This window comes from Notothenia rossii (assembly GCF_949606895.1).
Source record: "Notothenia rossii genome assembly, chromosome: 5".
Taxonomy (NCBI): Eukaryota; Metazoa; Chordata; class Actinopteri; order Perciformes; family Nototheniidae; genus Notothenia; species Notothenia rossii.
Window position 1 is genome coordinate 32,948,516 of NC_136903.1, and position 17,780 is coordinate 32,966,295.

General features: G+C 44.3%; 1 protein-coding gene across 5 annotated transcripts in view; it reads left to right on the top strand.

Annotated features, from left to right (window-relative positions):
* The window catches only part of kiaa1549la (KIAA1549-like a), a 202,899-nt gene that overhangs the window by 68,999 nt on the left and 116,120 nt on the right, over window positions 1–17,780 (top strand). For all 5 annotated transcript variants that reach the window (XM_079680850.1, XM_079680851.1, XM_079680853.1 and 2 more), the window contains exon 5: window positions 3,151–3,373. In XM_079680850.1, the coding sequence (XP_079536976.1) occupies window positions 3,151–3,373 (223 nt within the window). The remainder of the gene's footprint in view (window positions 1–3,150; window positions 3,374–17,780) is intronic.

Genomic DNA, 17,780 nt, shown 5'->3' on the forward strand with positions numbered 1-17,780 from the left:
ACACACACACACACACACACACACACACACACACACGCACAGACAAACACACACACAGTTCTCATCCTCTCCATCAGATAACGTAGATTATTTTTCAATCTGGATCAGTCTATTGATAGACAGCAGTGATAACAGAGAGTTATAAAACTGACTGTCCAGAGCTTTAGGAAGTAGGTAGTGTTTTGAGGAATTGGTTATGGGCTACTTTTGTCTTCAGCAGACTGAGAAACCTGCCCCAACTATTGTATTTTGGGGTATAAAACAAATACATGTTAGGTGTTGTAATAAATAAATGCTTGACAAACTGGTAAGATAAATCTTAGGGTTTTTTACTTTTACTCTGAATTACTTGCATGAAGTCCAACATTTTTCAGACACTTAGCAAAAGCATCAACAAAGCCGCTGTGATCACCCTCTGTGTAATGTGCGCTACACAGGACATACTATATTCAGGGGTGCACATCACTTTTTTGCCCTGGTTCTCAAAGGAGCACCTGGAGATGTTGCTTGGTGCTCATCCTTAAAATGAAATAAACCGTAACTTTTTAGGGGGTCTTGACTTTATTTGCCAGACACACAGCACTGAACACACATGCAGAGGTGAACATAGAACACACATGCAGTGAACATAACCGATAACCTACCATAGACAATAACAAATTAATGTAACTTATTTTATTTGTGTTGTTCATTCATATCTTATTTTACCTTAACATTTATTTATTTATGCTTTTTTTTTTTTTTATCTCTCCAGTTTTAAAGGATATTTTTGGTTACTGTCCTTCTATAGTATACATTGGAGTGATTTCAAACCTGTTTATCCCAATAATCTTAAAGGAATGCCTTGGAAATATGTGTTTACATAAATTGTGACCAAACCGTTTGAACTTAGACAAAAGTTAACTATCTAAACACTTGAGTCCTTTACCTCACTGAGCTGTAGTTATCAGCCTCTCAGTCTGACTGGAGAGGACTCTCCCTCCACATTATTGTAGAAACATCTTCTTATATCCGTTAGAGCAACTAGCACCAGATTCTAATAACAACAGCGCCGGTACCGGTGCACCCTCCCTCTCTCACTCGCTCACTCGCATTTTGGCTGTGAGCTGCGGGCGCCAGATAAGCCAACATCCCCCATTTTCATCACTTAAAGCACCCATCGTACTGGGCAAATGAAACGTGTAACCGGGGTGAAAAGGGTGTTACATTGACTTAATTATGAATGTTGTTACATCAAGGCCGAAAATTAGGATGAGCCCCAACGGTCAAAAAAAATGTTTTCCCTCCCAGAATTGCCAGCGCAGCGCCTCCCCAGATCTGGCGCCCTAGGCGAAAAGTTATAACCCCAGTGCTACGGGCCCTCAGTTAATATCCAATTCGCAAATATCTTTCTCTCTCTCTCTCTCCTCTCTTCTCTCTCCTCTCTCCTCCCTTCTCTCTTCCCTCTCTTCTCTTCTCTCTCCTCTCTTTGCTATTCTCCCTTCTCTCTCTCTCTCCCTCTCTCTCTCTCTCTCTCTCTCTCTCTCTCTCTCTCTCTCTCTCTCTCTCTCTCTCTCTCAATGTTGGTACCATAGACTATGGTTGGTACGCAAATGCGCCTTTTTTGGCCGAGGTGCGCATGCGCATCTGCGCACCAGTCATGTGCAGCCCTGACTATATTATCTCTGCTGCTATCATACTCTGAGCACTATCAGTTCCCACTGTGGTGACTCGGTCCAATATCTCAGACTGTGCAACTTCAAGAAACTGGTGCATGGTTTGTCAAAATATCAAAATGACTTTCCTTAATGTAAATAATTTGCGTTGATTTATTTTTAAGATTATATATTTATAATATATATTTATTTATACTAAATATATTTCCAGGTTTCCAGATTCAATCGACAAGAGAGTTAACACATTAACGTTGACAGACTTGGTTAAAAGGCAATGGTTTAAACAGAACACAATAAGAGGAAATAAGATGTACCAAAGGGGCAAATAATATAACTATGTTTACTTTTTATAAACTATTATAAATATACAGAAAGTAAGAACTGAAGTAAAGCATTCATTCATTTAAAAATATTCCTACAGGCTTATTATAGTTTTAGCACAGATTACACCCATGTACAAATCCCTTAGAGGATTTTTTTGAAATGTGTTTGAATTAACCAAAACATATATAATTACATGCTGACATCTATTGGTAGTTTGTCAACCATTTATGGATGTTACATACCTGTAGGATGAGTTATAGTTGTTAGTGAAGAGAATAATAAACACAGGGATGAGTCTTTACTAAAAAAAGATAAGCCTGGGGAGAGGTGAGGAGAAGATAGGAGAAGGAAGGGTGTTAGAGGAAAGAATAAGGGAGGAAGAGAGTAGAAGAAAGCAGAAAAGAGCGGGGGAGAAGATAGAGGAGAAGAGCAGTAAGGAAAGCAGAGAAGAAGAGGAGAGGGGGAGAGAAAATTAAAGAAGATTAGAGGAAAAGATAGGAGGGAGGAAAGGATGAGAAGAGAGGAGAAGATAGGATAGGAGAACCAAGGATGAAGTGAGGAGAAGAAAGCGTAGGAGAGGAGATAGGAAGAAGATGGAAGGAGGAAAGAAGGGAGAGACGGTAGGTAAGGAGAGTGTAAAGGCAAAGAGAGGAGAAGGAAAGGAGCTTGAGGAAATAGCCATCGTAACAACAGCCCTTGCTGCCCAGAGAGGATACAGGTGGAGGGTAGAGGATGGCAGTGTTTGGCTCCAGAAATACGAGCCTTGACTCACCACCGATTGTTGTTTCTGGGTTTTTCCAGGACACCGTTGGTCAGATTTATCACTGTGCAGGCTGGAGCTAAAATATGGAGACAGACTTGCATTTAATTTAAAAAACAAACAGGGATTATACATTTCCTCAGTATGATGCATTTGTATTCTAAACACATAGCTACAGTAGTGCAGCATGTACAGTATTTGAAGATACACCTGTTATACCTGGTTCTGATTTCTTCTCTGATACCGTTTTGTAGTGTATGTGCTTTGAAATATAAGAACACAAATCCTCTAGACAAACACTGTGTTTTTAGGATACATGTAAGCAGCCTCTTTTGTAAACAGCCTCTTTAGAAATAATAGGTGATAGGGAAGCAAAAAAAATACTTGAATATGACTTTCTCTCTTTCACAGGTGGAACACGATGACTGCAGCCCCCACAACGTGACATTAGGTTACTACGTGACCAGTGGCAAAACCGTCTACATATCCTCCCTGGTGATGGAGGCGATGCACATCTACGGTTTCGACAAGCTGCTGTCGGACATCAGGCAGCACACCCCATTGGTTAAGGCCGTTCTGGTTCCTGTGGCAACCTGGATGCCCGCTCCGAGCATCCACCTGCAGCTGAAAACAGGTGATGAACCCTGATTATAATGTACAGTGGCCGTCTGGTGCAAACGTGCCAAAACGATCAAAAACACTTACATCAGGAGGAACACACTGCCGTTTCATAAAACTATGCAAATATAAAAATACAAATGTGCAAAAACATGCAAATGGAAAACATCTACACCAGCTTGACAATCATGCGCAGCATTTACTGAAAGCACTGCATAAACGAAAACTAATTAAAAAAATAATTAAATAAGCACGAACCGAGCTGGGGACACTAAAAAGTGATGCGCATAGCTGGGACCGGAGCACTTGTTGATGATTAATGATAATAAAGTTGGCCAATTGACACTTTCAGTGGAAATGTACCGAACATGTAAGTTTTATTGGCTTATTTTAACAATGTGATCACATGATTACTTCTGATATTATTGCAGATCAACTGTAAGCTAGCTAGCTAACGTAGTCATTTCAAATATACTGACAAGACATTTCTAATTATATAATATATGCATTGTAAAACAGACCAACTCTTCCATTGACAGTGACAATCGGCATACAATATAATCCCTGAACATCAACAAGTGCTCCGGTCCCAGCTGTGTGCTTCACTTTTCAGTGTCCCAGTTTATGTTGTGTTTGGTGCTTCTTGCAGCATTTTGTGTTTGCAGCGTTTTGACGTTGACGTTCAAGTTGGTGAAATGTTTTGGCACATTTGGGTTTTTATATTTGCATAATTGTTTCCTCTTTGAAGAACCAGCACCTTACCGTGGTGGAGAGGTTTGTGTGCCCTGATGAACCTGGGGGCTGTGTTGTCTGGAATCTTGTGTTCCTGGTAGGGTCTCCCATAGCAAATCGATCTCAGGCAAGGGGCCAGACTAAGATTGGTTCAAAGATCTCATGAAAGACGACACACAAAGTGAGGATACCCGGCCCGGAGGAAGCCCGGGGTCCACGTCAGCGAGGACACGCCAGCGAGGACAAGTCAGCGAGCGTCTGGTGGCCGGGCTTGCCACGGAGCCCGGCTGGGCACAGCCCGAAAAGGCAACGTGGGCAACACCTCCGCTTCTCCGTCCCGCGGGCCCACCACCTACGGGAAACAGCGATGGGGTAGGGTGCGTTGCCAGAAGAGTGGAAGTGAAAGCAGAAGGTCTCGACGGACCCGGGCGACAGAAGCTGGCTTTGGGGATGTGGAACGTCACCTCTCTGGGCGGGAAGGAGCCGGAGCTTGTGCGGGAGGTGGAGCGTTACCAGTTGGATCTGGTTGGGCTCACCTCTACGCACAGCGTAGGCTCTGGAACCTTACTTCTGGATAGAGGTTGGACTCTATTCTTCTCCGGAGTTGCCCAAGGTGAGGCACCGGGCGGGTGTGGGGATACTCACAAGCCCCCGGTTGGGTGACTCTTTGTTGGAGTTTACCCCAGTGGACGAGAGGGTAGCCTCCCTACCCCTGCGTGTTATGGGGGGGGGGGGGGGGGAACTCTGACTGATGTGTGTGCTTATGCACCAAACAGCAGTTCAGAGTATTCAGACTTCTTGGAGACCCTGAAAAGAGTCCTGTATGGGGCTCCTGAAGGGGACTCGTTAGTCTTGCTGGGAGACTTCAACGCACATGTGGGCAATGATGGAGACACTTGGAGGGGCGTGGTTGGGAGGAACGGCCCCACTGATCTGAACCAGAGTGGTGGTTTGTTACTTGACTTCTGTGCTAGTCATGGATTGGCCATAACAAACACCAAGTTTGAACATACGGATGCTCATACGTTTTCGGGCATCCCTGTGGAGGCTGGGGACATTAAACCAGAGTGGGTGGTGTTCAAAGCCTCTATTGCCGAAGCCCGGGGGACTCCCGAGGCAGTTACAAGGTACCGACAGGCCCGAAGGGCAGCAGCCTCAGCTTTGGCCAAGGCAAAGCAGCGGGTGTAGGAGAAGTTCGGAGAAGCCATGGAAAAGGACTTTCGGGGCGGGACCAAAGTTGTTCTGGAAAACTGTCGGACACCTGAGGAGGGGGAAGCATGGAACCATCCAAGCTGTGTACAGTAACAGCCTGTCCACACAGCGGCGTGTGTTGAAGCTTCAACGCTTCTGCCCATTCCCCTTGAATGGGGTGACGTCACGCATCGCCAAACTGCGTTGTGGGAGCAAAGCGTAGCTGTTCTCGCGGTGCTCGCTGCAAAAGTTGAGCAATGTTCAACTTTTGAAGCTTCAACGGAAGCGTCAGTCAATCGAATCATATGCCAGTACAAGCTCTAGCCAATCAAACAGCTGCTTGTGTGGACGGGCCGTAAAGATGGGACGCTGTTGACCTCAACTGATAGGGCGTTGGAAGGAACATTTTGACAAACTCCTGAACCCGACAACTCTGCCCTCTATGGTAGAGGCAGAGCTGGAGTACGCCCAGAAATGCTGAAGGCTCTGCGTGTTGAGGGACTGTCATGGTTGATACGTCTCATCAACTTTGCGTGGAAGTCGGAAACAGTACCAAAGGAGTGGCAGACGGGGGTGGTGTATTTATACAGAGTACACACACTGAAACAGAGAAGTCTAAAAACAGAATGTTACTCACACAATTCTAGAAGTCACCAGTTGTTATCCTGTCAAAATCGAGTTGCACATGAAGGTCATGCAGGATGGGTCATGAGCAAAAGAACGAGATCGCGGATACAAGCGGCAGGGATGGGTTTTCTCCGCAGGGTGGCTGGCGTCTCCCTTAGGGATAAGGTGAGAAGTTCAGTCATCCGGGAGGGAGTTGAACCACTCCTCCTTTGCGTCGAAAGGAGCCAGTTGAGGTGGTTTGGGTACCTAGTAAGGATGCCACCTGGGCGCCTCCCTAGGGAGGTTTTCCAGGCACGTCCAGCTTGGAGGAGACCGAGGGGTAGACCTAAGACCAGGTGTAGGGATTATATCTCTTAGTTGGCCTGGGAGCGCCTTGGAATCCCCCAGTTAGAGCTGGTTGATGTGGCCAGGGAAAGGAAAGTTTGGGGCTCTCTGCAGGAACTGCTACCTCCGCGACCCGAACACGGATAAGCGGGAGAAGATGGATGGATGGATGGATGTTTTGAGTTTTGGGCCATTGTAGTGTGTTTGCCCCTGTCGGCCACCGTAGAATAAGTTAAGATAGACCAATGTTTACATAACAGTATCCAGCAAAATTGATAATTGTAGATGCCAAAATGCGCCGGTGAAGATGGCCGCATTGTCTTCTGGCTCCTCTCCAACTTTGCCCTTTTTCATATTTTTTCAGTGTTTATTTACTTTTTGCCGTCTGCTTTTAACATGGTTCGCAATATTTAAGCCGACCGCACCAACTCTGCTATACAATATAGCAGAGAGGAACTTCTTCACATCAGAAACCTTGTGGACAATAGCCCACCGACAGACAATGGAGATCCGTCATGGCTACCTGTTGCTGTCCTACCTGAGAGACGCAAGAAGAAGACCAAGCGGGGGTCCCTTGCCGGGCTGCTGGTCAGACTGAGAAAAAGAGTAAACTGACCCCATTTTCCGAGTATTCTTCTGGTTAATGTTCAATCGATTGAAAATAAGCTAGATGAACTCAGAAGTCGGATTGCTTTTCAACGGGACACTGTAACGTGTTAATTGTCACTGAGACTTAGCTAAACCCCGCTATCCCGGACTCTGCCATTGTTCCTGACGGATTCACTATTTTCCGCCAGGACCGAACAGAAAAACAAAAAAAACTTGGGGAAAAGTAAAAGAGGCGGTGTATCATGATTAACAAGAACTGGTGTACAGATGTGAGGATTATTTCTTCGCACAGTTCCTCTCATTTAGAGCACCTCAGATGTGAGGATTATTTCTTCGCACTGTTCCTCTCATTTAGAGCACCTCATGGAACCTTGTGGACAATAGCCCAGCCGAAATAATTTACATGTGTTGTGATTACAGCAGTGTATATTCCGCCGATCGCCCACAACAACACAGCACTCGATCAGCTGTTTGGGATTATCGACAAGACCGAGACTTCAAGGCCAGAGGTGGCCTTCATTCGGTATTTTAACACCGCTAACATGAAGAAGGTCCTGCCAAAGTACTACAAACACCATGACGACCTCCTAACCTATCAGGCTCTCCTCTCCTCTTTCTCTGCTTCGATCTCTCAGGCAAAAAGCACTTTCTTTCAAGATAAGATCCAATCTTCCTATTCCAATCCCAAAAAACTATTTTCAATCTTTTCTACCCTCTTGGACCCCCCCAAAGCCCCTCCCCCCTCCTCCCTCTGTCAAGCGACTTTGTTAACCACTTTGAAAAAAAGGTTGATGATATTCGCTCTTCTTTTTCTGACTCACCTTTACTCACCGCTGGGTCGCCAGACCCTGCCTTCACCCACACACTAACCTCCTTCTCCCCTCTCTCTCCAAGTGAGGTTCTTACCCTCGTCACCTCTGCCCGTCCTACCACCAGTCCTCTGGACCCTATCCCCTCTAACCTCCTTCAGACTATCGCTCCTGATATTCTACCGTTTCTCACCCATTTCATCAACACTTCTTTAGCTTCTGGTCACTTTCCAAACAGTCTCAAGGAGGCAAGAGTAAACCCTCTCCTAAAGAAACCCACTCTCAACCCGTCTGTTCCTGTCTAAAAACACTGGAACGCGCTGTCTTTAAATAACTCTCCTGTTATCTCCATCAGAACAACCTTCTGGATCCGCACCAGTCTGGTTTCAAGGCAGGTCACTCCACATAAACTGCTCTCCTTGCTGTCTCTGAGGAACTGCACACTGCTAAAGCAGCATCCCTCTCCTCTGTCATCATCCTTCTGGACCTGTCTGCTGCATTCGACACGGTGAATCATCAGATCCTCCTTCGCACTCTCCAAGAATTTGGAGTTTCAGGCACTTTCCCTCCTCACCTCATACCTCAAAGACCGCACCTACAGGGTAACTTGGAGATGGTCCAAGTCCGACCCTTGTCAATTAACTACAGGGGTTCCTCAAGGCTCTGTTCTTGGTCCTCTCCTCTTCTCCTTGTACACAAACTCGCTCGGATCTGTCATTAGCCCGCACGGTTTTTCATACCACTGCTATGCTAACGACACCCAATTAATTCTGTCCTTTCCCCGCTCAGAAACCCAGGTCGTCGTACGCATCTCTGCTTGTCTCGCTGACATTTCACAGTGGATGTCTGCTCACCACCTCAAGCTCAACCTTGACAAGACTGAACTGCTTTTCCTTCCGGGAAAAGATTGTCTCACTCTTGACCTAACAATCAACATCGGCACCTCTGTTGTTTCCCCGACTCAGACTGCAAGGAATCTGGGGTCGACCCTAGATAACAAACTGTCCTTCACTGTAAACATTGCTGCCACAACCCGCTGCTGCAGATACACTCTTTACAACCTCAGGAGAATACGTCCCCAGCTGACCCAGAAAACAGAGCAGGTTCTGGTCCAGGCTCTCGTCATCTCACGCCTAGACTACTGCAACTCTCTCCTGGCTGGTCTACCTGCATGTGCCATCCGACCCCTGCAGCTCATCCAGAATGCAGCGGCTCGTCTGGTCTTCAACCTTCCTAAATTCTCCCACACCACGCCGCTCCTCCGCTCCCTTCACTGGCTTCCGGTAACTGCTAGAATCCACTTCAAGACACTGGTACTTGCGTACCATGCGGCGAATTGGTCTGGCCTTTCCTAAATCCAGGACATGGTTAAACCGTACACCCCAGCACGTGCACTCCGCTCTGTATAAACCAAAGAGCTCGCTGCACCCGCAATGCGAGGGGGACCCAAGTTCCCAAGTGAGGTTCTTACCCTTGTCACCTCTGCCCGTCCTACCACCTGTCCTCTGGACCCTATCCCCTCTATCCTCCTTCAGACTATCGCTCCTGACATTCTACCGTGTCTCACCCATTTCATCAACACTTCTCTAACTTCTGGTCACTTTCCAAACAGTCTCAAGGAGGCAAGAGTAAACCCTCTGCTAAAGAAACTCACTCTCAACCCGTCTGATGTTATAAACTACAGGCCTGTCTCTCTTCTCCCGTTCCTGTCTAACACACTTGAACGCGCTGTCTTTAAACAACTCTCCTGTTATCTCCATCAGAACAACCTTCTGGATCCGCACCAGTCTGGTTTCAAGGCAGGTCACTCCGCAGAAACTGCTCTCCTTGCTGTCTCTGAGGAACTGCACACTGCTAAAGCAGCATCCCTCTCCTCTGTCATCATCCTTCTGGACCTGTCTGCTGCATTCGACACGGTGAATCATCAGATCCTCCTTCGCACTCTCCAAGAATTTGGAGTTTCAGGCACTGCACTTTCCCTCCTCACCTCATACCTCAAAGACCGCACCTACAGGGTAACTTGGAGAGGGTCCGAGTCCGACCCTTGTCAATTAACTACAGGGGACCCTCAGGGCTCTGTTCTTGGTCCCCTCCTCTTCTCCTTGTACACAAACTCGCTCGGATCTGTCATTAGCCCGCATGGTTTTTCATACCACTGCTATGCTGACGACACCCATTTAATTCTGTCCTTTCCCCTTTGGAAACATACTGGACCATGTTTATTCCCCTTTTCGACATGGACACGGCAAATAAGACCACATCTCACTGCTGCTGCTGCCTGCTTACAGGCAGAAACTTAAAAGGGACTGTTACCTCATTCACACCAACGGTGTTTCAGGGCCGGTTTGGAGCTGGAGCTTGAAAAGCACCGGGTTTTCCTGTTCACACCACAGCGGAGCAGCCTCTTAGCTCAGGAATCCGGTTTGTCCAAGCACCACATTTTTTTACGGCTAGAGCAAAAGCACCACATACGTTACGCTAACGTTGAGTCGGGGGCAGGGGCTTGATCAACTCCTAAACAACAACAAAAAGCCGGTGTTTTATCCAGTTTGTACACAACGATTGAGAAACTTAACAAGCAGCAGTGGTCCACTGAAGAGACCAGCTACTTACTGGGAATCTGGTCTTCCGAAGAGGTACAGAGGAAGCTGGAACACAATCGGCCATTGTTGTTGTTGTCGGTGTGAGCTGTGAGGGCTTTCCCCGCGGTTTGGTTTTATGAAGCAGGCACGCAAACGGTTACGTCATGACACAAATGATGACGCAATGACGCAGCACCAGTTGGACTCTGAGCGGTGTGAAAAGAGCCGGAGCTAAACCGAAGAACCGGTTCTGAACCTGAAAAGCTCTAGCACGGAGCTTGAACCAGAGTTACGTTGGTGTGAATGAGGTAAGACCGGTAACAAGGACACTCCAACGATGGAGTGAGGAGTCAGATTCAGCTCTGCAGGATTGCTTTGCATCTACGGAGTGGAGTGTGTTTGAGGACAACAACATCAACACACACACAGATACGGTCATCTGCTACAGTGGGAAATGCATCGATGACATGGTAATGAAGGTTTCTGTACGGACATTCCCAAATCAAAAGCCCTGGATAAACGGCGAGGTGGGTGGCAAGCTGAAAGCGCACACTATCGCGCACAGAGCTGGAGATTTGGAGGAGTACAGGAAATCTAAATATGAATTCTGGAGAGCAATCAGCAGCGCAAAGAGACAATACAAAGACAATGTGGAATCTGACTTCAATGGCTGTAACACCCGGAACATGTGGGCGGGACTAAGAACAATGACAGACTACAAAGGAGCAGCGGGGGGTGCTGCGGGAGTGTCTGCGTGTGCATCTCTCCCAGATGAGCTGAACAGTTCTTTTGCACGATTTGAGAGCAGGCAGGCTGTGGAGGCACAGAAGGATCAGGAGTCCTGCCCTTTTGTTTTAGACAGGGCAGATGTGTGCAAATACTTTTAAAAGGGTTAACCCACACAAGGCTCCTGGACCTGATGGCATCCCTGGCCGTGTTCTCATTGTGTGTGCAGTTCAGCTAGCAGAGGTGTTCACAGACATCTTCAACAGGTCCCTGCTGCAGTCTGTAGTCCCCACATGCTTCAAACACTCCACCATTGTTCCTGTCCCCAAAAAAACAATAATCACCAGCAGGACCGGCCCTAGACTTTTGGGGGCCCTAAGCGAGCTTTGGCTTGGGGGCCCCCCTCACTCTATCGCGTTCTCACTACACACAACAGGGAACCAACTTTTATCTTATGATGTTAGCATCAGCACACATATTGTATAAATAAGCATTTAAACACCGTGGAGCTAACCTCCTCTAGGGGGGTCCTCACCTCCTCTAGGGGGCCGGGGGGCATGCTACCCTGGGAAGATTTTTTTTTAAATACTGAAGTTAAAAGCATCAATCTGGTGCACTTTGAGAGCAAAATGAAGAGATCTATCGATACATCTCTCAACAACCATATGAAACAGAACTGTAAGCAGATTTTTCTTTATGGATATTTTACAAATCACTTCCCTTTCAAACTGTAATCTTGTTTTGTCATATAGTATATAACTGTTTTTCATTTATTCTCTCTGGGTGTCCATCTCATAATTTTCACATTAGAAGACTCATCTAGTCTTCTAGCTGTTAATAGGAATATCATTCAGAAGAATTATAATTTCATGCAAAAATCTGTCACAAAAGAGGTTGCACATTTAAATTCAGGTGTTGTTATGGCAACGTCAGTGGCCAAACAGCCACATTTATTGCTGCAAATACCTTCAAATAGCTGTCGACACGTAAAGAAGTGGCAACTATGCCACCATTTCAGCTGACATTTTCTCAGAAATACTGTCACATAACATCCATATATTTCAGTGCTAGGTTGATGCTTAGCTAAGCTAACTATGATAACTTTACTGACAGGACTCAGGATCAACTGTGTACTGTAAGGTAGGTTCTAGCTTCATGTCGAACAGTAAGTCAACATTTCCCAGAGAGCTTTCTTTGAAATCACCAGGTAACGCTAAAAAACATAACATTTAGATTTTATGACAAAGTGTTTATTTAAAGGTCACATGTCATGCTTTTCCGGTTATTACCCGTGCCCTTGTGTGTTATGAAGGTTTTTCTGCATGTAAACGGTGTGCGGAGCCAAACCCTCAAAGTACACCCTGTAGCGAGTAAAACTCTAAAACAGAAAATACCTCCCCAAAACGCCTCGTTGGTGAAACGTCATCATGACGTCATCATCCATTTGATTCTTCCGGGTACGTGCTTACGAAAGCACGTACCCGGAACTAAATGGGCCAATCCGTGGAGCCGTGACGTTACGTCCGCGGAGCCGTTACGTTAAACCCCCGTTGATTGGTCCAAATTGACCAATCCACACACACACACTCAGTGCAGGCAGCCCTGCTGATTTCTGCTTCCTGCTGCAGGCTGATAACAGACAGTTGGGATCGCGCGAAATTCTCTCTGCAGACCCATTCTCACAGCGTTTATCAACCTATAAACCTTTTTCTTACTCAATATCAAGCCACACTTATTGTTTTTATTTCGGCTGTGACTTTGTGTGTGTTCAGGTTGAGTTTGGCTGTGTTTGGCTGTGTATCGCTAGGAACAAGGAAATCACGGAGGGGGGGTGGGGGGGGAGCTGCAGCAAGCCGCAGCGAGCCGTTTAGTGGAGAAAGTGAATACTGCTGAATACACATACTTTACAGAGATGCTGTATGTGAAACCAATGTGAGTTTGGAAAATTGCACAGTATTTTTCTATTTTAGTATACCTCAACAATGGAATTATGATCAGTGGACCTTTAATATATCTGGCTAGCTAAAGCTACTTGCTAACGGTTTAGCTTACCCCCGCGATTCAAAGTAACGTCAACATAGCTGTAATTTATGCTTTGCTTACATGTTCGCATAACTTGGAAGTTTACTGACATTTACATACCTTGTTTACCTGGCTCAAGTGATGGCACTGGGGTTGTTGTGTGAGACACCACTTGAGAATTGTCCTCATTTTTAAGAAAAAAAATTCTTATGTCCATCTTCAAAAACTCTGAGTCTGACTGACAGTTTATTTTAAACATTGTCAAAGCTCCCCAGATAGGTACCTGTCCGCCAATTAGACAGATGTTTATTTCCATACAACTCTCTGGTTGGTCTGGTGTCTTGCCTCTGTTGCATTCACTGAACACGGGAAATTACAATCCTGAGGTCCTCATTAGTGTCATGATGAGGTTCAGGTAAAGCACGGTTAATGTATTATATTATTGACTCAATAATATAATACATGACTTTGAGAGTAGGCAATCTAGGCATATTAACAAAATTAATTAAACATACTTGTCACGGCGACGGTGCACTGAGATTATTATTTATTTTCATTTTTTTTTTGTTGCTAGGGGGCCCTTAGTGACTGTGGGGCCCTAAGCGGCCGCTTATGTCGCTTAATGGGTCGGGCCGGCTCTGATCACCAGCCTCAATGACTACCGCCCAGTAGCACTCACCTCCATCATAATAGAAGAAGAAGAAGAAGAAGAAGATTCAACCTGTTCAATGTAACAAAACGGTTTCTCTGCATTTGACCCATCCTAGTGTTAGGAGCAGTGGGCTGCCATTATATACGGTGCCCGGGGAGCTGTGTAGGGAATGGCGACTTGCTCAGGGACACCTCGGTAGCACTTGGTCTTTCCGGGACTTGAACTGGTGACCAACAGTTGCCAAGCCAAGTCCCTATGGACTTCGCCACCACCGCCCTTGAATAATAATAATGATGAAGTGCTTTGAGCGGTTAGTCAAAACATTCATCACCTCCTCCCTGACTCTGGACCCCCTGCAGTTTGCCTACAGAGCAAACAGGTCCACAGACGACGCCATAGCCCTCACCATCCACACTGCCCTCTCACACCTGGACCAGAGGAACACTTATGTGAGAATGCTGTTCATTGACTACAGTTCAGCCTTCAATACCATTGTGCCCTCCAAGCTGGCCATCAAGCTCAGAGACCTCAGGCTCAACAGCGCCCTCTGTGACTGGATCCTGAACTTCCAGACGGGCAGACCCCAGGCAGTGCAGGTGGGAAACATTACATCCTCCACCCTGATCCTCAACACCGGAGCCCCTCAAGGCTGCGTGCTCAGCCCTCTCCTCTACTCCCTGTTCACACACAACTTTACCTTTACTCCAAGCGGCTTAGGAAGAAATCCCTCCGGATTATAAAAGACCCCCATCACCCCAGCCACAAACTGTTCTGTCTGCTATCGTCTGGCAGGCGGTACCGCAGCATCTGGACTAAAACCACCAGACTCAGGGACAGTTTCATCCCACAGGTTAAACACCTGAACTGTTGTAACAACATCCACAATATTCATCTGGCTGCTACTTAAAAAATATTTATCTAGTATTTACCTAATATATCATATTTCAATGACTTGCATATAGACTTGTATTGCACTACTTCACTTTTTTAAACAAATTTTCTTCTTGTATTTACTATTTACTATTTATTTGCACTATATTTTTCTGTTTATCTGTGTTTTTTGTTGCACTGTTGGAGAAGCCTGTTATACAAGATTTTCATCGATAAAACTACACTGTAGCTATGTTCGTATGACTAATAAAGAACCTTGAACATACAAAGTGGAGGATTCTGCAGTGACCAGAAGGAGAGCAGGGAAATCGAAAATACAATGAGAGTTCAGGGAGGGAGACACAGGGGAAGAGCGGAGACTAAATTAGAAAATTCTGATTACATGTCTGCTCTCCTTTACTCTTCTCTGATACCCTAAATCCCATACAAACTCCCATGATTGCAGAGCAAAGGCAACTTGTCCATTAATTTAGTCAGCCCCTTAAGCCTCTTAAAAAAAACACATTTCAGCGCGCGAACACACACGCAACTAAACCGAGTCTTGTGGGAACAAGGGTAGGAGAATCAGGGCAATTAACAAATTGCTGTTTAAAAGATACACATGCAGGTTGTGAACACCTGTTAAACCCCGAGCCTGTTTTTCAGGTTTCAGGCTCGAAAATGACATTCCCAGAACAAATGACCATATCTTCCCTTCTAAAAGGGTTACATTAATAATCTTTTTTCTCAAAGTAATGATAAACCTGTCAGTTGGATGTAGAATAGTCAGATTCAATATAGATGTTTTTTATTTTAAAGAAAATTCAGATTGAACATGGTAAAAAACTGTAAATGATAGTGTCCGTCCAAAATATATATTGTACTTATAGTGAAAACTAACCTTGGATGATGGGTTAGTAGACTAAAGGCTTTAGGAATCCAAAGTACAACATATAATAAGTACCCTGTATCAAGATTGATGCAAAACAAGTGATATTTGACATTTTAGACAGATTTAGCAAAAAAAACCTTCTTCTGGGGCCATTTGGGTGGATTTTTCATATCTCTGGCTCCCCCTGCTGGATTTTGACATGTGACATCTCTTTCTAACCGTCAGAGCCAATGGAATCGAGGGGAACTCCCACATAGTCCTTATTTGGTCATGTGTGTGTGTTAGGCTGCTGCATTGCCAAGACCGGAAGCAGCAGCCATTCTGGTGGCTACCATTAGCAGCTAACTTTTGCTCTGCGATTTTTACATAAAAATTGAATTATGCATTATAAATAATTCAAATTATTGCCCAGAAACTTTATCAACCTATGGATTAACCGATTCAGTCGCGTTTTTTCTCGTTTTAATGCCATTGAACACGTCTTTTGATCAGATTAAGAGCTACGGTGAGACGATCTCCCTAGAAGCTACGTAAAGGTGTGTTGTGATGTCTGTCTTTGCTTCCCCTGTCGCAAGTTCGGATCATTCAGTGATGATACTATATACCTAAATAATCTGTGGAACCTCAGCTTTAATCGGATATCTTGTATGTTCAGCTACGATCAGTAATAAGGGTACTTTTATCTTGAGTTCTATGCCAATGTCCGTTAGCATTTTTCGCTAAGGGGTCATTTAGATGCTTCTTATGAGACTTGTGTTTTGTTTTGGTAAAAATGGTTTATATCGTCAGTTAGCTGAGATTATTTCTGTTAATCTGGTATAACACATTAATAGGTTCTTAAATATTAAGATCCCCTAAGACACAGTGCCCTGACAAAAAAAAAACAGGGTCCCCGCCGGCGCAACCGAGTCTCATGGCATTTCGTGTTCACCAACACGATTTTTAATCTATTGATTCGTGTTCACCAACACGATTTTGCCCTTTTTTTTCGTGTTGCACAGCACGATTTTAAAAGCAATGTATTTCTACTGGTAATGTGTTTCGTGCCTGCAGCATGTCTTTTTCTCCGGTCGGGTCGTGGAAGACCGGAAGCTGTGTGGTTCATAAAAACATGTTCTTACCCAATATCAAGCCACAATTATTGCTTTTATTTTAAATCGTATAATTTCTGACTTTTGTTTCCGTCTGTGAGGAAAATAAATGGGGCACAGAGCCTCAGAACACTGAAATCTGTATTTTTTAAATCTTTTTTTCTTCTAATTTGTTATTCTTTTCAAAATAACACACTGTTATTTACTCACTAATAACACACAATTATCCTTGCTTTTATTTATTGGTTTAATTCCATAATCTCGGCCTTTTTTGGCGTCCTTCAGGAACTGAATTTCAAAATAAAAATAACTGGAAACAGACATAGGCATTTCGAGCGATTACCCAAGATCCTCAGCCATGGTTTAAGATCGCTAATTGGATGGTTTAGCTGCAATGCATGCTGGGATTTGGTGTTTATATGATATGAAATCCGGAAAACATTTTAAAAGAATAAAATAATACTTAATTCCGAGTGTTCTTGCTTTTCTCTTTGAAAGTCATCACATAACGGCATTGTAATACACGGTTCGGCTGCATTACATATTACAGATCTGCTGTAGTTCTTTATTTATAGAGCCCTGATGAGAAGACCTTTGGAAAAACTGGAAGAAATGCCGCCCAAACTGAATACTTAACGTGGACCATAAATATATCAACAATTAAACAACATCTTCAATTTCTCTTCACACAATACGTCTCCTTGCAGTATCAACCTTAATTCGGATGACTTTTATATTTGATCTAATTCGTAGATAGGTTATATTTACACCATAACGGTGCACAGCTGATATAAAAGGACTTTGATTTTCTTTGAATATAAGAATGTAAATACTGAGTCTGAAATAGTATAGCAATATGCTATAAAATTATGTGAAAACATGGATAAAACTACACATCTTCAGATGTTGTACATACATAAGTGTCCTACACTAATAATACAAAGTTATTCTAGCTGTGTGTACCTTGTGTGCACCGCCTAGTGGTTAAAGCACGTTTTTTAATTATTGTTTTTATGTGTTATATTTGACTACAAAAATATTAAGAGTACATACTTTCATAGGGGGAAAGTAGAAGGTCTGTGATAGAAATATAGAATATAAAAAATCAAGAAGATACTGTAAGTGATCTCTACAATAAAACAGTTTAGAGCAGGATGTACAAAGATATTAATAGGAGGAAAAAAATTTTTTATAAAAAAAACGAATTAACCTTTATTTAAACATTAAATAATACTTTAGATTAACGTCCTCTTTTAAATAAGAAAACAACTTTGGGGGTATCTACAGATAAATATT